The sequence below is a fragment of the Aspergillus aculeatus genome (assembly GCF_001890905.1).
Source record: "Aspergillus aculeatus ATCC 16872 unplaced genomic scaffold ASPACscaffold_1, whole genome shotgun sequence".
In the NCBI taxonomy this organism is placed as follows: domain Eukaryota; kingdom Fungi; phylum Ascomycota; class Eurotiomycetes; order Eurotiales; family Aspergillaceae; genus Aspergillus; species Aspergillus aculeatus.
Window position 1 is genome coordinate 1,974,060 of NW_017962976.1, and position 22,391 is coordinate 1,996,450.

At 53.5% G+C, this 22,391-nt stretch overlaps 9 protein-coding genes across 9 annotated transcripts; 7 read left to right on the forward strand and 2 right to left on the reverse strand.

The window, feature by feature from the left end:
- The first annotated feature begins 824 nt into the window (after nucleotides 1-824).
- ASPACDRAFT_109853 (putative BYS1 domain protein) lies at nucleotides 825-1,504 on the forward strand. The gene has a single exon (XM_020195426.1). It carries the CDS (start codon nucleotides 905-907, stop codon nucleotides 1,388-1,390), a length of 486 nt encoding a protein of 161 aa, XP_020061203.1. The 5' UTR covers nucleotides 825-904; the 3' UTR covers nucleotides 1,391-1,504.
- A 16-nt stretch (nucleotides 1,505-1,520) lies between these two features.
- Nucleotides 1,521-2,747, reverse strand: ASPACDRAFT_56293 (putative proline racemase; the record flags this gene model as incomplete). Its single annotated transcript, XM_020203110.1, has 1 exon — nucleotides 1,521-2,747. One exon carries the CDS (start codon nucleotides 2,745-2,747, stop codon nucleotides 1,521-1,523), a length of 1,227 nt encoding a protein of 408 aa, XP_020061204.1.
- A 947-nt stretch (nucleotides 2,748-3,694) lies between these two features.
- Nucleotides 3,695-7,598, forward strand: ASPACDRAFT_74432 (a-pheromone processing metallopeptidase Ste23). Its single transcript, XM_020204212.1, has 2 exons — nucleotides 3,695-4,269; nucleotides 4,336-7,598. Exons 1-2 carry the CDS (start codon nucleotides 4,024-4,026, stop codon nucleotides 7,381-7,383), a joined length of 3,294 nt encoding a protein of 1,097 aa, XP_020061205.1. The 5' UTR covers nucleotides 3,695-4,023; the 3' UTR covers nucleotides 7,384-7,598.
- A 318-nt stretch (nucleotides 7,599-7,916) lies between these two features.
- ASPACDRAFT_49228 (cleavage and polyadenylation specificity factor subunit 5) lies at nucleotides 7,917-9,026 on the forward strand (the record flags this gene model as incomplete). The annotated part of the gene is made up of 4 exons (XM_020202222.1): nucleotides 7,917-7,957; nucleotides 8,040-8,291; nucleotides 8,403-8,650; nucleotides 8,731-9,026. The coding sequence occupies 4 exons, from the start codon at nucleotides 7,917-7,919 to the stop codon at nucleotides 9,024-9,026; spliced, it is 837 nt and encodes a 278-aa protein (XP_020061206.1).
- Nucleotides 9,027-12,017: 2,991 nt separating this feature from the next.
- Nucleotides 12,018-13,312, forward strand: ASPACDRAFT_1851828 (lipase family protein). Its single transcript, XM_020197214.1, has 4 exons — nucleotides 12,018-12,191; nucleotides 12,263-12,428; nucleotides 12,493-12,829; nucleotides 12,885-13,312. Exons 1-4 carry the CDS (start codon nucleotides 12,113-12,115, stop codon nucleotides 13,185-13,187), a joined length of 885 nt encoding a protein of 294 aa, XP_020061207.1. The 5' UTR covers nucleotides 12,018-12,112; the 3' UTR covers nucleotides 13,188-13,312.
- A 2,042-nt stretch (nucleotides 13,313-15,354) lies between these two features.
- ASPACDRAFT_109861 (DUF3431 domain-containing protein) lies at nucleotides 15,355-17,340 on the forward strand. The gene is made up of 3 exons (XM_020195427.1): nucleotides 15,355-16,150; nucleotides 16,211-16,653; nucleotides 16,709-17,340. The coding sequence occupies exons 1-3, from the start codon at nucleotides 15,756-15,758 to the stop codon at nucleotides 16,915-16,917; spliced, it is 1,047 nt and encodes a 348-aa protein (XP_020061208.1). The 5' UTR covers nucleotides 15,355-15,755; the 3' UTR covers nucleotides 16,918-17,340.
- Nucleotides 17,341-17,477: 137 nt separating this feature from the next.
- ASPACDRAFT_1893248 (putative dephospho-CoA kinase) lies at nucleotides 17,478-18,425 on the forward strand (the record flags this gene model as incomplete). Its single annotated transcript, XM_020198678.1, has 1 exon — nucleotides 17,478-18,425. A coding segment is annotated over exon 1 (816 nt), but the record flags the coding sequence as incomplete, so codon positions are not given.
- Nucleotides 18,426-19,895: 1,470 nt separating this feature from the next.
- Nucleotides 19,896-20,667, reverse strand: ASPACDRAFT_38429 (uncharacterized protein; the record flags this gene model as incomplete). The annotated part of the gene is made up of 3 exons (XM_020200442.1): nucleotides 19,896-20,117; nucleotides 20,178-20,537; nucleotides 20,599-20,667. The coding sequence occupies 3 exons, from the start codon at nucleotides 20,665-20,667 to the stop codon at nucleotides 19,896-19,898; spliced, it is 651 nt and encodes a 216-aa protein (XP_020061210.1).
- Nucleotides 20,668-21,035: 368 nt separating this feature from the next.
- On the forward strand, nucleotides 21,036-21,852 carry ASPACDRAFT_74437 (zinc-finger domain-containing protein; the record flags this gene model as incomplete). Its single annotated transcript, XM_020204213.1, has 3 exons — nucleotides 21,036-21,383; nucleotides 21,498-21,665; nucleotides 21,724-21,852. The coding sequence occupies 3 exons, from the start codon at nucleotides 21,036-21,038 to the stop codon at nucleotides 21,850-21,852; spliced, it is 645 nt and encodes a 214-aa protein (XP_020061211.1).
- Between the last annotated feature and the right edge of the window lie 539 nt (nucleotides 21,853-22,391).

Genomic DNA, 22,391 nt, shown 5'->3' on the forward strand with positions numbered 1-22,391 from the left:
ATTTCCGAGACATCGGGGCTGACATCCATAGACTTACTTACTGAAGACTTGCAGGAGTGTGGGGTAGAAAGTAAGACATACCGTCGATCGATCCATCCGTGATGGATGGATGATGGAGAGTTGGAGGTGCGGGGTTTGGTTTGGTTTGGTTGGGTTTGGTTCGTGGCTGTGGCTGTGGCTTTGCTCTCTTTCTCCGTTTCTTGTTGTCAGAGTATGGGTACAATCTTATGGTCCTGTATTGTCTCTTGGGAAGGAGAATCTGGGTTAAATGCCGGTGGTGATGGTGTTTGCATAGGGAGATCTCTATTTTTGTTTCTGTTTCCCCGAATATGTGATTGTGGAAGACCCTGGTTCGAGGGAAGTGTAAGTACTGGTAGCATGTGGGAACTGCCCTGTCTTTTCTTATTCGATGGTGGTGTGGTGTGGTTGATGTCTCTCATGTGCATGCGAGTATACTACCCTACCTAGTAGTAGAATTATATGGGTTTCGGGGTTTAGGCGTCCATTCGGTACTTGGTACTTGGTCCTTGGTAATTGGATTGTGGGTGGAAGTGGACTTGGAGAGTAAGAGAGAGAGTGCTGGACTGTGCCTATGGCGCTGGGCTTGGAGTGAGACATCGAGGTATGAGAGATGAGACATTTTAGGTAATTGCTTGAGGGGTTGGGCTGGGATGTTGATGTCAGTGTAGAGCAGAGGGAGACATACAGAGTTGGAAGCGATGCTACTTCTGGCTTGACGAGAAGGAAAGGATATCATGATCTCTATGGAAGAGGTATAAATACCACCCAGATGCTCACTGGAGTCTTCCAAGTAAGACTCAGTTTCCAGCGTTCGGCTTCACAATACTCTCAACTCATCTCATCCAAGTATACCTAAGGTATATCAATCCATCCACCACCCAAAATGCACATCACCACCACCCTCCTCACCACAGCATCCGCCCTCCTCATCCTCCCTACTCTCACCGCCGCCGCCGCCGGCAACGCCGTCGTTACCAACAACTGCAACACCCCGATCTACCTCTGGTCCGTCGGCGGCTCCGTCGGCCCCCGCCAGACCATCGCCCCGGGCGCCAGCTACACCGAGGCCCTCCACTACGACCCGGCCTCCGGCGGCGTCGCCCTCAAGATCACCAAGACCCCCGACGGCCTGTACGATGGCAGCCCCCAGCTGAACTACGCCTACACCCTCGACGGCGCCAAGACCTGGTACGACCTGTCCAGCGTTTTCGGGGATGCCTTCGCCGGCTCGGTGCTGAGTGTCAAGCCCAGCGATACGTCCTGCGCGAAGATCTGTTGGCCGAATGGGGTGAATCCGGGTGGCAGTCAGGTGAAGACTTGTCAGGCGGGGAGTAGTGAGGTTTTGACGGTTTGTGCGGCTGCGTGTTAGGTTTAGTCTTTGTGGGTCGATGGGGGAGGGGGAGGAGGAGGAGGGGGTAAGGAGACTGATAATTGAGTTTGGGTTGGGTCTGGTTAATGGAAGATATTGTTTAATGAATTTGGTGTTGATATTCAATAGCTTATGCAGAAGAAGATGGTACTGGTACTGGTAATGGCGCCGCAGCTACTCCCTCCATCGTAAATCCATTCCTGGACGTCTGGTCCTCTGCTTCCACCATGAACGAGGCGGCCCCGGTGTAGAATGCTCGGCCCTCGACTTGAACAATCACGGACGGTCTTCCACCAGCAGATGATAACGGCGCGAGCTCCTCGACGATCTCCGCGCGGAACTCGTCCGTCTGGAAGTGATTCGACACGAGCGAGTTGTACGCCCAGCGCTGGCCGACGGCCCGGCGGCCCTGGGCGTGGGCCAGGGCCATGCGCGCCGTCACGCACGACCCCGTCGGCGACCGGTCGATCTGGTTGTCGGCGAAGTAGCAGAGGCCGGTCTCGGCGCCCGCGACGTCGCGCGGTCGATTCCCGATGGTCGCGTCGACGATCATGACGGAGTAGAGGAACGAGAGCCGCGGGTCGGCCGGGTGCGTGACGGCGGCGACGATCTCCGGACGGCGTTCGAGGTACGGTTTCAGCTGCTGCATGCAGCGGGTGGTGGCGTCGAGGTCCACGGTCGCCAGGCCGCTGGTGAAGCCCAGTTCGGCCGCGTCGACGATGGCGTAGAAGGCGCCGCCGTAGCTGATGTCCAGGGTGATGGAGTCTCGCTGGGCGGGGAGTTCGGGCCACCGCGCGCCGGCGGGGATGGGGATGGTCAGTTGCAGGGCCGTGGCGTAGGCGGGCGTGGAAAGGAAGGAGACGGGCCGCGTGGGGTCGGATCGCGTGCCCTCTGCGTTGGTGGGGACGGTGATGCTGACGACGCCGCAGGGGGCGTGCAGCCTCAGTTGCATGGTTTGGGTCGTGGAGTCGAAGGGGAGCTGGGCGCGCCGCGGGAAGACGTTGGCGTCGTGCGTGTCGACCAGGAACCGGCCCAGCGCCAGCGTCGCGTGCCCGCACATGGTCGAGTAGCCCTCGTTGTGGATGAAGAGCACGCCCACGTCCGCCTTCCCCGTCGCCACCAGCTCCGTCGCCGGGCAGATGATCGCCCCGTACATGGCGGGATTCCCCCGCGGTTCCAGCATCAGTTGCTGGCGGATGTGGTCGTGTTGCTGGCGGGCTTGGTCCCGTTGGGCCAGCAGCGTGCCCGTCAGCTGGGGGTAGCCGGCGTAGATGATGCGGGTGGGCTCCCCGGTGGTGTGCATATCTATGCAGTGGATGGTGTTGGGGAGCTGGGTGAGCACCTGCGAGACGTCCATTTTGACAGTGGTCTTCTCTAATTTGATTGTAGTTGCTGTGATGTAAGGTAGTTCGAGCTAGTTTACAAAGGTATGGAGGTAAGTGGTTGATGAAAGAGCTTGGGTAAACGGGGGTTGTTTGTAGATCTTATCTGGGGATTGTTTGGGGAGGGGAGGTGCCGTTCGGAGAGTAGATCCGGGGCTGGCATCGGCTGGCGTTCCGAGTGGTGGTTCTCTTTACTATAGCCAGTACTGTATATGACCCAGCCCTGAGGGTAAGTAGGTACCTAGTCAGTGTGTTTGCAACGGCACCTCCTTGTAGCATCTACGCGCCATGAAAACTGTGGTAGTACAAGAAGCACGCCATTTCTCGAGTCAAGCTGAATACGAGACAGTTTGCTGTCAGCTGCAAGGGCGTCGAGTGCCACTTGGCTGGGGAATCGGCGGTTTCGCGATGGTCTCGGCGCTGTTGCCGAGTGCCCTCATTTGGGACAGAAGCATGACGTGGAAGAACAAGAAGCACTCAGAGGAAAGCCTTCCAGATCCACTCGCACCAAGACGGGCGTTTGAGCCAAGAGTGATTGGGCGATCATTCTCGAATGCTCGCCGATGAAAAGTCAACTTGGTAAAGTGCAACGACCACTTGCAGGGACACGTGCCCACTTAAGCCTCACCGCTCTCACCGCCTGAGTGTTGCCTCTCACCGCCGAAGCATGGATGCGTCTTACTGCCACTCCCTTCTTCCCTCTCTCTCTTTTGTCACTACTTCATCAATTAACAAACCTTACCTACTTTACATCTTCTCATTCTGGCGCATTGACTCTCTCAATTACGGGCCTGTCTTTGAAATCGGACCGGCTCGTGTTTTCTATTTCTCCCCCATCTCTCCCTAAATTACTCTTCCTTAAATATTCCTTCCCTTCCTCTTTCCTCTTTCCCCCCCCACGCCCTCTCCCTCCCTCCCCATCCTTAACGATACTTCACCCGGTACAGTAGCTGTTAGCGGCCGTTGCTCCTTGGACCACCTTCCTTGCACTGCATGCCTCCAAGGTCCTCTGCACCCTGCCGCTTGTGGAACACTGGACATCCTCGATCTTTATCAACCCCAATTTATCGTTCGTTATCCCGATCAGGCACCTTTGCGGCGGTAGCCCCTCATTCCTACCCCTCGCCACGCTTGTCCTCGCATTGCTGGGTCCGATCTATTGCCTCCGGTGGACAGACTCATCGTCGCCCTTCCCTCCTTCACTCTTCCACACCCATCTCGCGTGCTCCGTTTACCACTAGTCCGGTCAGCATGAGTTCTACCAAGATGGGCACTGTCGAACGCATTGCGGAGGATCTGTTGAAGCCGGAGCTGGATGATCGCTCCTATCGCGTCATCCGCCTCCCCAATAAGCTCGAAGCTCTACTGGTCCACGATCCGGATACCGACAAGGCCAGTGCTGCTGTGAACGTTAATGTCGGCAATTTCTCAGACGCAGATGATATGCCGGGTATGGCTCACGCCGTTGAACATTTGTTGTTCATGGGCACCAAAAAGGTATGTGGTTGATTCCGGCGTCAGCATGCGGCCAGTCCGGCACTAACCTCGGTTGATGGCCCGCAGTACCCCTTAGAGAACGCATACAACCAATATTTGGCATCCAACTCTGGCATGTCCAACGCATACACCGCTGCCACGGAGACCAACTACTTCTTTGAAGTGGCCGCCACTTCGCACTCTGGCGACGAAAAACCCGATACGCCTACCTCGCCCTCGGCCACGCAAGCCAAAGGGCCCCTGCACGGGGCCCTGGATCGGTTCGCTCAGTTCTTCGTCGAACCGCTTTTCTTGGAGTCAACGCTGGACCGGGAGTTGAGGGCCGTGGACTCCGAGAACAAGAAGAACCTGCAGAGCGATATGTGGCGGTTGATGCAACTGAACAAGAGCCTTTCCAACCCCGCGCATCCCTACCACCACTTCTCGACTGGAAATCTGCAGACATTGAAGGAGGATCCGGAGAAACGTGGCCTTGAGGTTCGCAGTGAATTCATCAAGTTCTATGAGGCCCATTATTCAGCCAACCGGATGAAACTGGTTTTGCTGGGCCGGGAGTCCCTCGATGAGATGGAGGAATGGGTCTCGGATCTGTTCTCGCACGTCCAGAACAAGGATCTTCCGCAAAATCGCTGGGACGACGTTCAGCCCTGGACGGCGGAGCATCTAGGAAAGCAGATCTTCGCCAAGCCGGTCATGGACATGCGGTCTCTGGACATTTACTTCCCTTTCATGGACGAGGAGCATTACTACGAGTCCCAGCCCAACCGTTACATTAGCCACCTGATCGGCCACGAGGGTCCCGGAAGTATCCTGGCTTACATCAAGGCCAAGGGTTGGGCCAACGGCTTGTCTGCTGGTCCTCTCCCCATCTGTCCTGGTGCGGCCTTTTTCACCATCAACGTCCGCTTAACCCCCGAGGGTTTGAAGAACTACCGTGAAGTCGCGCGAGTCATCTTCGAGTATATCGCTATGATCAAGGAAGGTGAGCCTCAGCAGTGGATCTATGATGAGATGAAGAACTTGGCCGAGGTCGAGTTTCGCTTCAAACAAAAGACCCCCGCCAGTCGCTTCGCCAGCAACCTGAGCAGCAAGATGCAGAAGCCCCACCCTCGAGAGTGGTTGCTGAGCACCGGGCTTCTCCGGAAGTACGACCCGGCTTTGATCAAGGAAGCCTTGTCCTACCTTCGGCCCGACAACTTCCGCATGCTTATTGTGGCCCAGGATTACCCCGGTGACTGGGATCAGAAGGAGAAGTGGTACGGCACGGAGCATAAGGTGGAGGACATTCCCCAGGACTTCATGGCCGACATCCGTAAGGCGTATGAGACCACCTCCGCGAACCGTCTGCCCGACCTGCACTTGCCCCACAAGAACGAATTTGTTCCGACTCGTCTCTCCGTCGAGAAGAAGGAAGTCTCGGAACCAGCCAAGACACCGAAGCTAATTCGGCATGACGACCACGTCCGTTTGTGGTACAAGAAGGATGACCGATTCTGGGTTCCCAAGGGCACCTTCAACATCTCACTCCGAAACCCTCTGGTGTGGGCTACTCCGGCCAACGTGGTCAAGGCCAGATTCTACTGCGAATTGGTGCGCGATGCCCTCAACGAATATGCCTATGACGCTGAGTTGGCAGGCCTTGATTATTCCCTGGGTATTAGTATCTTTGGCCTGGACATCTCGGTGGGTGGATACAATGACAAGATGTCCGTGCTTTTGGAGAAGGTTCTTACGAGCATGCGTGATCTCGTTGTGAAGCCGGAACGCTTCAGCATCATCAAGGAGCGCCTGACCCGAGCCTATAAGAACGCCGAGTACCAACAACCCTACTACCAAGTGAGCGACTACACTCGCTACCTGACCGCAGAACGGTCCTGGCTCAATGAGCAGTATGCATCCGAGTTGCAACATATCGAAGTGGAAGACGTGGCTTGCTTCTTCCCTCAGATCCTCCGTCAGAACCACATCGAGGTGTTGGCGCACGGAAACCTGTACAAGGAGGATGCACTTCGTATGACCGACCTGGTGGAATCCACTTTGAAGAGTCGTACATTGCCCGAGTCGCAGTGGCACGTGAGGCGCAATGTCATCATCCCTCCTGGCTCCAACTATATCTATGAGCGAACGCTCAAAGATCCGGCCAACGTCAACAACGGCATCGAATATTTGTTGTATATTGGAGACATTAATGACGCGGTCTTGCGGGCCAAACTGCTGCTGTTCGCCCAGATGACTGATGAGCCTGCATTCGATCAGCTCCGGAGTAAGGAGCAATTGGGATATGTTGTCTGGAGCGGCGCCCGCTATTCTTCCACTACTATCGGTTATCGCGTCATTATCCAGAGTGAGCGCGTTGCTGGGTACCTTGAACACCGTATCGAGAACTTCTTGAGCATGTTCCAGAAGACGTTGGAGGAGATGCCGGACAGTGACTTTGAAAGGCACAAGCGCAGTCTTATCAACCGGAGACTGGAAAAGCTCAAGAACCTGGGCTCAGAGACGAGTCGCTTCTGGTCCCACATTGGATCGGAGTACTTCGATTTCGTGCAGAATGAGGCGGATGCTGCCAATGTGCGGTCGTTGACCAAGTCAGACCTCATCCAGTTCTATAATCAGTTTATCAACCCTCAATCGACCACGCGTGGCAAGCTGTCCATCCATCTCAAGGCACAAGCTACCGCTCTCGCGAGCACGCCCCAGCAGCAGAAGACCCAGCTTCTGACGCGTCTGCGCACGCTCTTGGAGAAAGCGCAGTTGGCAGTCGATGCGGATCGCTTGGAGGCTGCATTCGCTGAAGTTGAGGTGTCCAGCGGCGATGAGCGTCTGATCGTGGACACCATGAAGACTGTCTTGGATGGAATGGGTCTTGCAGAGCAACAAACCAAGCAGGCCCTGGATTCGATGGCAAGCAGCGTTGGAGTAGAGCTGAAGCACATCGGCATTCAGCCCAAGAGGTTCGAAGGGCAGTCTGGCCAGACGGTCAATGGATTCGGCCAGGAGGCTGTCACCTACATTACCAACGTTCCTGAGTACAAGGCCCGTCTCAACGTCAGCGCGGGCCCGAACCCTGTCACCGATATCAGCGAGTTTGAGGACTTTGATGCCAAGCTATAATCGCACCTTCTGAATCTTAGATCCACCCACTTGCTACAACCTTCACTTCACTTATAATGATGATAGAAACTTTTTGCTGCCTTGTTGATATTGAGGCGTGATGCTGGAATGAGTACAGGACATCTTTGGGGACGCAGGGTGACGGGGTTGATAGAATTGGAATCCATGGGATGTAGATTAGAAACATGATATATAATTGAAATATTTCGACCGAGCCCTGAAAGAAGACTTGAGGTAGATGTTGTTGACTCCCCGTTGGGTTGTTTGCAACTGGGAAGTTAGGGCGGTCGGGGCGGTGGAATGTTTTCGCGGAGGGCAGCTCCGATGCCAATCGATTGATCGATCGAGCTGCGGCGGAGAGAGCATCAACTCCGCCGGGCTGTGATCCACCTCGCGACCAGCACCAACAACAACCGACCTCCTACCATCCTTCTACCTGCCGCCACCCTTCTTTCGTCACTCACTTACATCGCCTTGGCTCATCCGATTGAAGTTCAAAGATTCCCCATTTAGAGAAGGTGCATCTACCGACCATGTCGACCGCAACAGCGACGGCGATTCAGAGCTCTCGCCCGTACGTTCCAGACCTCCAGGGCGAGCTGAGCTTCAGCTCCAGGCATGGACCAACGAATACTGACTCCTTTACTCTTTGATAGTCCCATCGCTCCCAAAGACTTCTCCGCTCAGCAACCACAAACTATTCGTCTATATCCCCTCTCGAACTATACTTTCGGGACCAAGGAAACGCAACCCGAGGAAGATCCCTCCGTCCTGGCCCGCCTGAAACGCCTCGAAGAGCACTATGAGAAGTATGGCATGAGACGGACCTGCGAGGGTGTTCTTGTGTGCCATGAGCATAACCACCCGCATGTGCTCATGCTGCAGATTGCGAACGCCTTCTTCAAGCTGTACGTATCCTTTCCTATCATGGAGTCTAGACACACCGCAGTCACGACCGCGACACGACATGATTCATCCATCTAGAACAATCCAAGACTGACTCCTATGAACCTCGTTAGACCCGGAGATTACCTTCCCTTCGAAGACGACGAGGTCGAAGGGTTCAAGAAGCGGCTCAACGAGCGGCTTGCGCCCGTCGGATCGCAGTTCTCCGGCGAGGGAGTCAACGAGGACTGGGAGATCGGGGATACTCTGGCGCAGTGGTGGCGGCCCAACTTCGAGACGTTCATGTACCCATTCCTGCCCGGCCATGTGACTCGACCCAAGGAGTGCAAGAAGCTGTATTTCATTCAGCTGCCCAAGAAGAGTGAGTCCTTCTAAATCCTCAAGCCCACTTTTCATCTCATCTCATCGAGAGAACTGTGACTGAACCCGGCGGCAATGCAGAGGTCCTCTCCGTCCCGAAGAACATGAAGCTCCTCGCCGTGCCGTTGTTCGAATTGTACGACAACACTGCGCGGTACGGGCCGCAACTATCGGCGATCCCGCACCTGCTGTCCCGGTACAACTTCGAGTTTGTGGATGAGAACGATAACGTGGTGGCCGCGACGCCCGGCACCCCTCTGCCGGAGGGCCAGACGCTCCGGACTAAAGTGCTGGCGGGCGATAGTGGTGATGGGCAGGATGAGGGGATGACGGATTACACTCCTGAGGTTGGGGAGAATGGCACGGTCGCTGCGTGAGAGTCATTGTGATTTTCTCTCCGAGGCTCAACCAAGGTGTGTCCTTTTGGGCCCCCGTCTGCCTCTTGTCCTTTCTTACAGGGATTCATGAGGATACTGGGTAAGTGTGCTGTCCGTGGAGAGACATGCTTCCCCAGTCTGGAAACAACTCCGATGCTAGCAAGGGTTGGTAGTGCTGCATGGGCTGAGACTGACAATCCTGCAGGTAGATGCGAAAAGTTTCTTTCCTCCTACCCTTCCCCCGCAGCTCAGCCTCGTGGGCTCATTCCTTGCTTGATATGTTTTATTCTTGCTTTCTCTATGCTTCTCCTGTTGCCTGCTGCAAAAATAAAGATACGACGATGTTTCCCCCCATCTGGATGGCGTTTTTAAAGGAGCGGATATATTGTGATTGCGATTCTTAATCTGATTTTTTTTTCTATAACTACTTTCTCCTGTCGACGGGATCCGAAATATCTACACATACTTCCCTTCCAAGGTGGTCAGTGCTCTGAATTCGTCGTACGACACAAACCTGCTTCCTTGGGTTGGAGTTTGACTTTCGGGAGATTCTCCGGAAATCCTTGTCTTGGACAGCTCCGCTACCTCGGTTCATGTCCTCGTGTGTGTGCCTGGAGGCCTGGGACAATCCGTTGACCGCTGCATGCAGAGAAACCCAGAGGAATGGCCCCTGCCCTAGCCTGAACTTATTCCAGCCAAGGTGGGGTGGAGAGGAAAAGAACGGAGCAGCCAGCTGACCAGCACAACAACCGCGTATAGACGACTATATCAAGCTCAACTATGGAGTAGTCTACTATAAGGTGAAAACTTTAAGTACTATGTATCTCCCATGAAACTCCGAAGATACTCCACCCCAACTCCCGGCCGGCCCTAACGTAGGGACAATATAACGTACTGTCAAATCCACTCGGAAACCATTCCCACCCCAATTGGGCTCAATTGAGCAGAGGAAGTACGGTGTACGGCGGACGGTGGAGAAAGTGACATCGTATCAAATGCCGACCGAGTCCATCCGCGCCCTGTGGAGTAGATAAACGCATAGGCTGAAAGTACAGTGAATCGGGGTTGGCAGTGTTGCTGGTATCCTAGTTCCTGCTGTGAATACTCACTCCGACCAAAAACGGGTATAGTATAGTATACTGTTGTCTGCCCTAGCGCAGAGGCTATAGTGCAAGTGCAGGTGCAAGTGCAAGTATGCGGTGTTTGTTATCCTGCACGGGATTTCTTTTTCGGTCTTTCCCCACAACTTAACCCCCCTCGCGCCCCCCGGCAAGCTGTTTTACTGTCTGAGCCAACAAGAATGGCTGTTTAATTTACTCTATAGGTTGGTAGTACGTGGTGGTCGTGGTTGTGGGTAGACTACGAAGTAGACTAAGTGTCCGGCACATGATTTTAGGTAGTCTAGTCTAGTATTCTTAAAAGAGATGCCGAGGGAAGAAGGGCTGGCTGGGGCTGTAGGTTATTGCAGAATATGGGGTAGGCGTTATTAAAATGAGGGGAATCGAGGCGGGGGAACGGGGTGAGGATTGTGATGTCATCGTTTTTTGGGAGTCTACTATCTACTTTGGATAAACATACATTTTGTCTCAAAAACTGTAGAGGGTTGGGGTTTTTCGATTCTAGGGTTGAACTGGAGGAGAGGTTTTGTAGGAGGAAAGAAGGTTGATTGTTTTCCCCAAGAGTATACACACTAAATTGCGGACTGGAGGTAGTTAAGAAAAAGGAACAACAGGTCTCAGTCCAAGAGTATAGAACTTGAAGAAAGGAAAGGATCTTCGCTCTTTTTCTGAGACACAGGACAGACCCACCTTACAGAGTAGTGCTTTTGTGCTTTTTGTTCGTTCGGTGCATCCCTCCCATCGGAAGGATCAGATTCCCTGAGGCTCCATCCGCTTCGGACCTTGAACTACTCACGCGGGCTGAGACTTGGTTGACGGACACCTGAAGCATGTGAAATCGGGTCTACGAATTGGGCTCCATGCCAGTCGCTGTGGTTTAGAGAGCTGTACTATACATACAGTCCAGCAGGCGATGAGTGGTTGCTTCGCAATCGGCCTGAGCGTGATCATTTCTCTGGCCGGGGACGAATGACGGCCGCCGTGTTCCTGGTTGTGCTTGTTTGCTTGTGAATGCGTGCGTGCGTGCCAGCCCGCGCGCTTACGCTTCAGCTGTCCTTGTAGTTTCTAGTAAACCCTGCCTATGGATTGAGGGCTGATGTACACTCCCGATACTTCCGTCGGTTGATGCTCTCTTCTCAGCGAGGTGTTCGTTCCGTCTTTCTTGCTCTATCTCAGCCTGTCTATGGATCCTCCATCCGGATCCAGTTACCATCCGCATGCCCCCGAATCCAGAGAGACTCGCCCACTTGTTCACTTTATTATACTTTAGCATGTAGAGCTTTTGCCAACTGAGCTTTTCTCTTGGAGAGAAGATCATTGGTTGCTGGATGTTGCCCGGAGAAAGTGGACTGATGATGGTCTCTACGTTTACCGCGGTGGATATCCTTCGTTGTGGGGGTGGGTGGAGCCCGGCATTCCAGAACACAACGGAGTCCGCGCAGGAGTTCCTCCTTTCTTTCTCTTTGACTACGAGGTGTCAAGTACACGTTGCTTCCGGAGGGATGCATCTGTCTCTCTCCGGAGCTGGGATAGGGAGGTGGAGCCAACTACTGGGTAGGGATAGAGGGTGTTCGTGATGTGCTTGGGGTTTGCTGTTGTTTCTTTTTCTCTACCCCGCTCATTCTGTCTCTGCTCTTCGGAATGCTGGGGGTCTTCATTGGCGTTGTGATTGAAGAGCTATTGGAGGGGTTTATTTCTTTTTTATTTTTCTTTTTCGCGCTTCTTGGCCTCGGCGTGAAGAAAGGGGGAGGGGCCGAATTGGCACGGATTGCTTACTGTATATAAAGAGTCATGGGGCGAGAGAAACAGAGGGTTTCTTTTCGTTCTGTGCTTTGGATGTGCCAGTGTTGGTAAAGCGTCTTTGTCTGCCAATCTTCCAGTGCCGTTGGCGCTGCTCCTTGCCTGTTCGTTTTGGTTATCGACCTGATCTGAATTGGTTGTATTGTATATATACTCCGAACCGCAAGTATGGTATACATCACTCGGTTGGGTGGAGTGGTGGCCGCTCTTGCGGCCTTGGTTGTGGCTGCTCCGGTTGATATTCGAGGTGAGCAAATGCCTAGTATCAACTGATAAGGAAGTTGAAGAAGAGGAAGTGCTGATGAAGTCGAATCGCAGATGTCTCAACCACTGTCTACACGCAGCTGGATCTGTTCGCGCAGTACTCCGCCGCGGCGTACTGCTCGACCAACCTCGATTCTCCGAATACGAGCGTGACTTGCACGAACGGACTTTGTCCGTTACTCGCAGCCGCCACGACCACGAGCCTGGCCGAGTTCGAGGCGTATGTTCTTGTCTGCCTGGATGTGACGCGCCAGAATTGGACTGACCGAATTGCGCACGTGTAGTTCCGATTCCTACGGCGATACAGCGGGGTTCCTCGTGGTTGACTCCACCAACAAGAAACTGGTGGTGTCGTTCCGCGGAAGCAGCTCGATTGAGAACTGGATAGCCAATTTGGACTTTATCTTCACGGATGCCAGCGCGGTCTGCAGTGGCTGCCAGGTTCACCAGGGCTTTTGGAAGGCCTGGAGCTCCGTCGCAGACACCTTAACAGCGGAGATCGCCTCTGCAGTCACCGCTTACCCCGGCTATAGCCTCGTGTTAACGGGGCATAGTCTGGGGGGTGCGTTGGCGACCATTGGCGCGACGGTGCTGCGGAATGCGGGATACTCCGTTCAACTGGTAGGTTCCTTCATGCAGCAGGAGCTGGTGAGATTTAAGGCTGACGAAAGGACAGTATTCCTACGGAGCTCCACGAGTGGGCAACACGGCGCTGGCCAACTATATCACGAGCAAAGGCTCTGGCTCGAATTTTCGAGTGACTCACCTCAATGACGTCGTGCCTAGGCTTCCACCCAGGTTGCTTGGTTATAGTCACCCGAGCCCGGAATACTGGATCACCAGCGGAACTGGTGCTGCAGTGACCTCGTCGGATATTGATATCATCCAGGGTGTTGACTCTTGTGCTGGAAACGCGGGGGAGAATATCACGAGCGTGCTGGCGCACCTGTGGTACTTCATCAGTATTGGCACTTGTTGATCGTTGTATATATGTGAGGTATGAAAATATGTGGATATATAGGGCAATGAGTATATATGATGCCTGAAGTGTGCGATATAAAGCTACTCAAGATAGCCTTCTGATAACAATTCCTTGGTTTCTTGATGTTGTTGGATGCGTGGTTGATGATGTAGAAGATTAACTTGAGGTGGTGGGAAGTAAAATGTATGCGTCACGTGGTCAGACCACTTGGGATCGCTGACACATGTCATGTGTGTTTTTCTAGGATATTATAGTGCTTGTTGAAAAGGTAGAAGGGGTTGATGCCCTCGATCAAGAGGTAGTAACACTACACATACTATGGTGTGTTGGTGAATGACAGTCATCACAGACACGATTGCTTTAGCAAGTACAGCCAAAAGGGCCCTCTTGAATTTTCTGAAGAGTTACAGTTGGGCAGACGAATCCCGGACTCTTTCTCAGAATTAAAAAATGTCAATTGATACGTACTCGAGTTTGTGAGTAAGTGTCGCGGGAAGAGTATAAAATACTATAAATTTGAATATATACCTGTTGTGCTCTTATTCAATGCCTGAAATAATGAAAATGATTATTAGAGCTGACAGACGACGCAATGCAGCACGTCTACGAGAATTCCCAACAGCCCTCTTTTTCCTCTCAACATGACAAGCCAATTCAAGACCAGAGGTAGGGGGAGAGAGGCATTCTGGCAGGTTTCAAGAGTCAAGAAGACCGATCAATTGCATCAGCACGTCTATACCATCGAATAATAAGAGATTCAGGGAAATATACTTATAAAAATAAGGCTAACTGCCATGTGATTTCTAAGGGAACCATATCCATATGTACTGTACTGCCTCCCGATCTACTACCACTCCGATCCTTGGTCTTGTTCTCATCAACGATTTGCAACTATCGCAGCCGAGAACTAGTATGGCTTCTCTTTGCTGCGCCCAGAACATTCTTTCGGCGCGTCGAGTGTTTTAGAAAATGCTTTCTCGTTCGCCCCTCGCGGGCGTCCTCTTACGCCGTAAGTTGTTTCCTCTGCTGATTATTTTGTAGAATGCAGACTCCAGAGGCCCGGCCGTAAGGCTAGGCTCTTGTTAATGTGTATGGAGAGACTGTACTTATCTCGTCGAACTTCTAGGACATTGGGACACGGTGGATTCCGTTTACTCTAAACCCCAAAGCATTGATTAGCCGAGGATCTTCCTGATCATTCCAGACAGTTTGTGGTTATTGACGTGCTCTGCGCCTCCCAATCCTCCGCCACCGGGATTTGGCTAGATAGTATCCAGATCAGTATCGCTTTAGAGACAGGTGACTGATCTAAACCTACTTGAGTCCGTCGATGGCTAGCTCGAATGCAGGCTGGCTTGGCCCATCTTGCATAAGTGCCTCTGGAAACTCGCCGAGCTCGACAGCCACCGCCAAATCGAGCCGAATGCATGCCATGCTAAGCCCGTGACAGCAATGACACTAGTAGTGTAAGACTCTTTGTGTCAATCTGCTGTACATCAACCTAGTGTGTTATCTATGGAGACTTATTCTGCAACACATTCACCCCTAGGGTGATTCAATGGAGTGTAGCCGAGGAAATCCTTCCCAAGAACAAGATCAGTGTTTTCAGGATCGCTCAGCATCGGCTTTCGAGTATCTTGAAAATAGCAATCAATCGTTGCTATCATTGTATTTGATTGACCGGGTCCTCCACCATAGTTCATGACATCTGGAACGAGGCTTTTTATGCTCAGGAGCTCTCTGTGTTCGGGAGAAAAAGCCTCGCTAAACATGTCTGCTGTCCAATTCTGTGGAATCTGCTCAACTCGGTACTTCATACGGAATCGCTTTCGTTCTGACATGGTAGCAGAGGCTATATTTTTTTAGGGGCTTCGAAGGACAAAGTGGCTGTTCAAAAGCCATGGAAGATATTCAGCGCGAGAGAATGTTAGCAGGCAACATACTACGAGAGATTCTCTTTCCAAACAGGAAGAGGCTACACAGATTAGACCAGTCAGGCATCTTAAGGCAGTTAATGTCCGTTGAGGTGCTGGAAGTAGGGCTGAGCCGAGTCCGGGAGCGACCACCAAACCAGACCAGATGCGGACTCGGGCAATTGTTCTACCGATTACTGCCAAGCAGCATTGCTGATGGAGTTTACCACGGAGAGGGAGCACAATGTCTCCAATAGTGAAACCACCATGTGGCTTGACACCACCTCCTCTCTTCCAGGCAACACAAGCTGCCAGCTGTCGCCAAATCCCTTCTTCCGTGAATCCCAACTACCTTAAGGGCAACGCAATTTTTCATCACTCTGAAAGTGTCATCTACAACCGCAAACTCCTCTCATTCATCGCTGCGCATTCCCATAAAGCCCCGGAGCTCCACTGAACCGAGTAGTTGCCCGCTCCGCAACACACCGACCCGACAGCTCAGCGATCGGCCTTCGCGCAGCCATGCTTCTTGCGCATTGAAACGTCACTTACTCGGGTATTCAATTGCTGCTTGCGATCATAGAGACTACCGGCATATGCTCTCGTATCCCGTCCGCTGCGTGTCACTTCTACGCTGCCGCCAGTCGCAACCATGTTGTTCTTCGGCAGCGGAGTCTCAAGCCCGCGCCGCCGCAGCCAAGAGAAGGCCATCTTGTGCACCATCCTGATCGTTTACGCGCTATACTTCCTCTTCTTCTCCAAAAGCTCCGAACATGCACATATAGATACATCGGCCCACGATGCGGTGTCGAAAGGCGGACCGTACCGCGATTCACGCTCCGGGCAGGCTGCGCCGTCTGCATCAGCCGCGCGAGTGTCTAAAACCCTTGACAGGGAGATGGTGGTGGCCAGCATGAAAACTGACGATGTTTCATGGCTGTACCAGTATTTCCCTGAATGGCACAAGAGCATCTATGTCGTGGACGACAAAAAGGCGCATTTGACAGTCAAGCTGAACAAGGGCCGGGAGTCCATGGTCTACCTAACGTGGGTCTTGTAAATCGTTCGTGGTGGTGTGAAGTTGGTGCTGATAGGAGTCATCTCTAGATACATCATTGACAACTACGACAACCTTCCCGATTCGATCCTCTTCATCCACCCTCAGAGATACCAATGGCATAATGACGATCCCTATTACGACGGGGTGCCGGTCCTCCGCAATTTCCAGCTTCCCTACCTGCAGAAACAAGGCTACGTTAACTTACGCTGTGCCTGGATCCTCGGCTGCCCGGCAGAGATTCACCCTTACACCGATTCGCATCGAGATGACGTCCATGTCGGAGAGTACTTCAAGAACGGATTCAAGGAGCTCTTCCCCGGGGAGGAGGTTCCGGAAGAAGTGGGAGTCTCGTGCTGCGCGCAGTTTGCAGTCACCAGCTGGAAGATCAGACAACGGCCCAAGAAGGACTATGAACGATTCAGGAAGTGGTTGACGGAGACCAAACTCCCAGATGATCTCAGCGGACGTATCATGGAGTACTCATGGCACAGTATGTTGACCTTCTGCCATTTGTGGCTGTATGCAGGAGACTAACATGCAGGCAGTGATCTTCGGCAAAGGACCTGTCCATTGCCCGACGGCTGAAGAATGCTACTGCAGGGTATTTGGCTTGTGTAACCTGGTTTGCCCTACCGAGGGAGAGTGCGCTGGCCGCTATGTTCTCCCGCCATACTCCTCTCTACCCGAAGGATGGCCGTACATCGGATGGAAGGGCCAGAAACAAGACCCCAGCAAGGGGCTACCTGAGACATAGGAGCTCTAAGTCCTGTGTGATCGTCAGGGAGATTATGCCAAGCAATACGTCTCGATTTGTGGTCAGCCTGAGTATACACATGTCGGTGTCGACTACATTGAGCAACAGACCGGCCTGTCCGAGTAAGACGGGCCATCAAGCCTCGGTTGGAAGAGCGATGGCCCGGTGATTTCTGCCGTCCGTTGCATCAATCGCCCTCTCTCCATCTATGAATGGGGGAGGACGATACCCCCAAAAATGCCATCTCTGTACATAGATCATACCATAATTGGGATCCGACTTTTTGTCAGCTCGCGCTGGAAGTGCCAGTAGAGGGACTGAGCCATAACCCGCGCTGACTGATGAGGTGTGGTGATGGTGATGTGACGATGTCAAATGTTCTCATATGAATGAAAAGTACCCACTCTTATAATATATTCAGCCTTAAAATTCCTCCAAGTTTCCGATATGTGACCTTGCAGCATGAAATCCTGTTTTTGTACAGAGTAAGACCCCCACCAAATCTGCAGCAGCCGAGGCAGCGCGGCGGAACCGGGAGCTTTCCCCGCGCGAGCGCAAGTCCCCGGAACAACAAATCCTCACCTCCCAAGGCTCAAACAACCAACCACCACACCTCCTACCTTGCCTTCTACCTCAACCCAATCCACCAAACCCCCAACACCACAAATCCCCACAAACCCGAAAAACAAAAGATGTTAATAATCGGCCTAACCGGCTCCATCGCCACCGGCAAATCGACCGTCTCCTCCCTCCTCTCCTCCCCGCCCTACTCCCTGCCCATCATCGATACAGACCTATTGGCCCGGAAAGTCGTCGAACCAGGCACGGAAGGCTACAAAGCCATCGTCAACTACTTCGGCCCGACAACCCCGGACCTCCTCCTTCCGCCATCCCCAGACTCCTCGTCCCCCAATGACACCACCGACCAGAAAAGCGAAAGCGCCCGCCCACTCAACCGCCTCGCCCTCGGGCGCCGCGTCTTCGGCACAACCGAGGACCGCAAACGCGACCGCATGATCCTCAACAAGATCGTGCACCCGCTCGTGCGCCGCGAGGTCTACAAGGCGCTGGCGTACTACTACGTGCGCGGCCATTGGGCCGTCGTCCTCGACGTGCCGCTGCTGTTCGAGAGCGGGATGGATCTGATCTGTGGGACGGTCGTGGTGGTCGGGGTGCGCGACCCGGCCGTGCAGATGCAACGGCTCCGCGCCCGCGACCCGCATTTGTCGGTGGAGGAGGCCGAGAATCGCGTCCGGAGTCAGGGCGATGTCGTCTCCAAGGCGGCGCGCGCGGAGTGGAGAGGCCAGCGCAGGGGGTTGGTGGTGTGGAATGATGGTGACAAAACGCAGTTGGAGGGGGAGGTACGGCGCGCGTTGGACGTGGTGCAGGCGTCCAGTCCTAGGTGGTGGGCTTGGGTGCTCTTGGTGCTGCCGCCGGTGGGGGTCGTGGCCGCGGTGTGGAATCTTGGGGTGAATTTTTGGGGGAGGAGGGGGTGGGAGGCCGGGGAGAGGGAGAGGGAGAGGGAGAGGGTCAGGGCGAAGATTTGAGGGGCTTGATGATTGAGGGGGCAGGGGGGTCACTTGGGTGAAGGCTTGGTGGTGTTGGTTTTGTTAATGTGAAGGCTTTTCTGGGCGTTGGGGTTGCTCTATGTATGGTGCTAGACTTTCGGTCGATGCTTTTGTGGATGTATCGTTGGGCTTGGGTTTGTGGTTTGGTAGCGAATTGGTTAGTTCTGAACTGTTTGGGAACCTGCGAGATGAGTTACTACCTGCCAGGTGGTATAATTCATTTGTTGCATTTGAGGTAATGGCCTGGCTTAGACGCTGGTTTTGCCATGTGATTTCCACGTTAGGCAGGTTGGGACTACGCCATCCTCATATCCTGATCACTACTTGAATTCCAAGGCATCAATGCCGCAGAAATTATCGAGTGTTGGCTTTTGTCTTCAGGTATGTATATTTGGAAGAAGCTAATTGAAGCAGAGTTTCTAGATTCTCATGGTTCTCCAGACTGACTGCATCCAGAACAGAACGCCGTGTTTCACTTTCTATGCTCGCTGCGAACCATATGGGACTCTGCGGCTTGACCCCGGATTACGAAAGCTGGGTGGAGTCCAGGAACGGCCGGCTGCGAAGTCTGCGACGTCAACAAGATCCTACAGCTACCAGGATCCTTCTGCCGCCAGGATATGTGATTCAGAGTGTTCGCGAAGCGGAAGAATCGTCCAGTCACTCATCTCTTCAAAAACGAGGTTGGAACTTATCCATTGATGAGAAAGAGCCGTCGTCTGACCTGTAAAGACATACCAGTCGCATCAGACCCTGCCAGAGCGAAGACCAACCTCCATATCGAAATCCAGAAAAGTCCTCGCCCAGATGAACGCCACGAAGAGGCTGCGCCAAAATCCCAATTAAAGTGCCACCTTGAAGCACCACGGATCCTCACTCTTGAAAGAATGCCTAATGGACTATATAAAGTGCGCAGACCCCACCACTCCAACGAATCGAGCATTATAGATCTCCGAGCTTCTCGGAACCTGAAAAAGCCCACAGCGCTGCCTCCCTATCGGGATAAATCCACCTGGACGGGACCCAGTAGAAGAGATGTTATCGTGACCAACTCATCACACAGCAGGCAGCCTAGCAGCAAGACGAGCAGCAGGAGGAGCGGAGAGGCCGGGCGCGGTACACCTGTAGACTCTCCACGCAGAGTGCGGTTCTATAGAACTGCAGACGATGATAATGTCCCAGATAATGAGACCGTGAACGGCAAGGTTTCGAGCTGGTTGCTGCAGGATGACGAATTCTGGTAACGGAGTATTTGTTGACACAAGTCGTTCTCCCCTGCCTTGACCAAACCAGATATAAGATCGCCAAGAATTGTGAGTATCCACGGAAGAATTGCCAGGTCCACAGAATTTCGAATAAGTCCATGTCATGTATGATTTATGATCCACTGTGTCGCGAGGCATGTTTTATTTATTTGTGCTTGCGTTTCTTCTGTTTCTTGTCGCCGCCGCCGCCACCGCCTCCATGGCGTCCTCCGGAAATACTCGTCAGTGCTGACAGTTTGACGGGCTGGGGCTTGTTCTTTTCCTTCTTCTGGGCTTTCTTCTTTGCTTTCTTAATCATGGCGTCCATATCGTTAGGGTCAGCTTCGCTGTCGTCATCCTCATCAGATTCCTCTTCATCTCCCCCGGCCTGCTATGCGTGTTAGTATGCATCGACTGTTGCCATATGATAGAGACCGTTAGCACTGACCGCGCTCTTCTTCTTTCGCTTGTAATTGCCATAGGCCTGTCGACCACCGTAAACCATATCATCATCATCCGCATCCAAGGAGCTGTCGGCCACGATGAACGGCTGGGGTGCAGGTGCGTCGAAGCCATAATCCAGGACCCATTCCGTATCACCCGACTCCGCGGCTTGTCGAGCGAGCGCCTCCTTCCGCTTTTCCTCCTCGGCAGCTAGGGCGGCTGCGACGGCGTCCATATCCGATTGAGGGGTTGATGGGCTTTGTACCGATCCAGTCGAAAGTCTTTGACGCTTCGAGATCGGCGTAGTGGAAGTCTCACCGGAAGACTGCGGCGTGGACTTTTCAGCCGCGGCGCGTTGCATGAACTGTGCAGATTAGCATCGCGCGCAAGTAAATTGAAATAAAAGGTCGCAGTCAGCCACATACCTTCATCGTCAGAAGACGAGAAGACATGGTCTTCTCTGGCTTTGCGCCAGGTGTCGATGGGGTAGACATGACGGCGATGAGGTCGATCAGAGCCTGAAGTGAAGTGAAGATGCAAGAAAATATCGACAATTCCGAAAGCCGCAGCCGCCTAAAGAAACGTGCAACTCGAGGACCAGCAAAAGCGACTCGATTGCAAAGCAAAGAAAATAGCGGGCGGCAGAATCTCACCGCATCCGCGGCAGGAGCGGCGCCGATTGGCTGATTTCGCTGCTGCCAGCTCCCGCTCGCAGACTCTCACCATTGAGTGGTGGTGGTGGAAACCTCACTATTGCAATCCTCCTCCCCTTCAATCCACCCGGACTTGTCCATTGTCGTCCTCCGCCCTCACCCCCGCCCTACCTCTTCTCAACCTCTCTGGGACCTCAATTTCGCCCAGCATGATGAACTGCGTCCGCAGCCGTGTCGCGGCTTTCTCTACCGCCTGGACCCCTCGGGTCGTCGCCCGGGCCAGCTACTCGACCACTGTCCCTCGTCTCAGCGAAAACACCCTGCACGCCAACGACCCGACCCCCTCCAAGCCCGTCCCGAACGTGTCGGCCACCAATGCCACTCCCGTCGACTCGATGGGCGCATGGGACAAGCCCCTGCAGGAGACCCCCGAGATTGCGGAGCGCACCCGCAAGCTCCAGGCTCCCAACCGGGCCACCACCTGGGCTGCCAGCCAGCAACCCAGAGAGAAGGCCATGGTCGGCCCTCGATTCGAGCAGACGATAATGGAGATGCAGGTCCGTGAAATCCCGAGCCATTGGATCCAGGAGAGGACGTTGGGATGAGCCAAGAAGGAGCGAACGACAACGCAATATCAAATCAACTCGGAGACTGACGTTATTCTGTGCTAGCCCCAACCTTATGCCGCCATTGAGCTCATCCACAAGCAGCCTGTGCGCTGGACGAAGAAGCGGGTTGTTGAGTGTGATGGCGGCGGCGGTCCTCTCGGTCACCCCCGGATCTTCATCAACACCGACAAGCCCGAGATTGCTACCTGCAACTACTGCGGCATTCCCTTCGTATGTTCTTTTACCATGCTGTTGTGCCGTTGCAGAGTGCTAATCCATGACATTTCAGGCCCACGAGCAGCACCGCGCATACCTCAAGTCCCTCCCCGCCACCAGCTACCCCCTCGAGCCCACTGGTGATGCCGCCGAGGTGAACGAGAGCCAGCGTGTGACTGATAGTGCTTTCGAGCAGCGGTAAAGAATGGCTTGCTTTTTCTTCCTTTGGCGTTGATGACTTTTCTTTTCTTGCTTGTTGTTTCCCCGTTTGGCCCCCAGGCTCTTGTACAGATGTACCAGACAATGAAGTTGTTAGAACGAACCATTCCCTAAAAGTCGATGTAACCTCCTTGGGTCCTTTAATTAATACTACACGAGAAGCTCCTCCAACCAATACTACACGGGAACAATACAGAACCGTTCGTATCTCTCCATTCTGGGTTGGTTCGATACTAAATACCTCCCAACCCTACAACAACAACCACCCATCCTTAGACCCCTCGAACTCACGCCTTCTCACCCTGAATGGTAGCCACCACCTTCCGCGAGTGTCGACTCGTCCGGAACTCCAGATACCAAATCCCTTGCCACGTCCCAGTCGCCAACCGACCGTTCGTAATCGGGATCGTCACCGAAGCCCCGACCAACGCGGACTTGATATGCGCCTGCCCACCACCACCACCACCATCAAACAAAATTAGCATCTTTCCACTTCCTTGTTCAACATAACCGATAGACCCA

Coding starts and splice junctions, on each gene's coding strand:
- ASPACDRAFT_74432 (XM_020204212.1), top strand. CDS start 4,024: ATGAGTTCTACCAAGATGGGCACTGTCGAACGCATTGCGGAGGATCTG. Junction 4,270..4,335: donor TGTTCATGGGCACCAAAAAG/GTATGTGGTTGA, acceptor GATGGCCCGCAG/TACCCCTTAGAGAACGCATA.
- ASPACDRAFT_109853 (XM_020195426.1), top strand. CDS start 905: ATGCACATCACCACCACCCTCCTCACCACAGCATCCGCCCTCCTCATC.
- ASPACDRAFT_109861 (XM_020195427.1), top strand. CDS start 15,756: ATGTTGTTCTTCGGCAGCGGAGTCTCAAGCCCGCGCCGCCGCAGCCAA. Junction 16,151..16,210: donor GAGTCCATGGTCTACCTAAC/GTGGGTCTTGTA, acceptor AGTCATCTCTAG/ATACATCATTGACAACTACG. Junction 16,654..16,708: donor CATGGAGTACTCATGGCACA/GTATGTTGACCT, acceptor ACATGCAGGCAG/TGATCTTCGGCAAAGGACCT.
- ASPACDRAFT_1851828 (XM_020197214.1), top strand. CDS start 12,113: ATGGTATACATCACTCGGTTGGGTGGAGTGGTGGCCGCTCTTGCGGCC. Junction 12,429..12,492: donor AGCCTGGCCGAGTTCGAGGC/GTATGTTCTTGT, acceptor GCGCACGTGTAG/TTCCGATTCCTACGGCGATA. Junction 12,830..12,884: donor CGGGATACTCCGTTCAACTG/GTAGGTTCCTTC, acceptor ACGAAAGGACAG/TATTCCTACGGAGCTCCACG.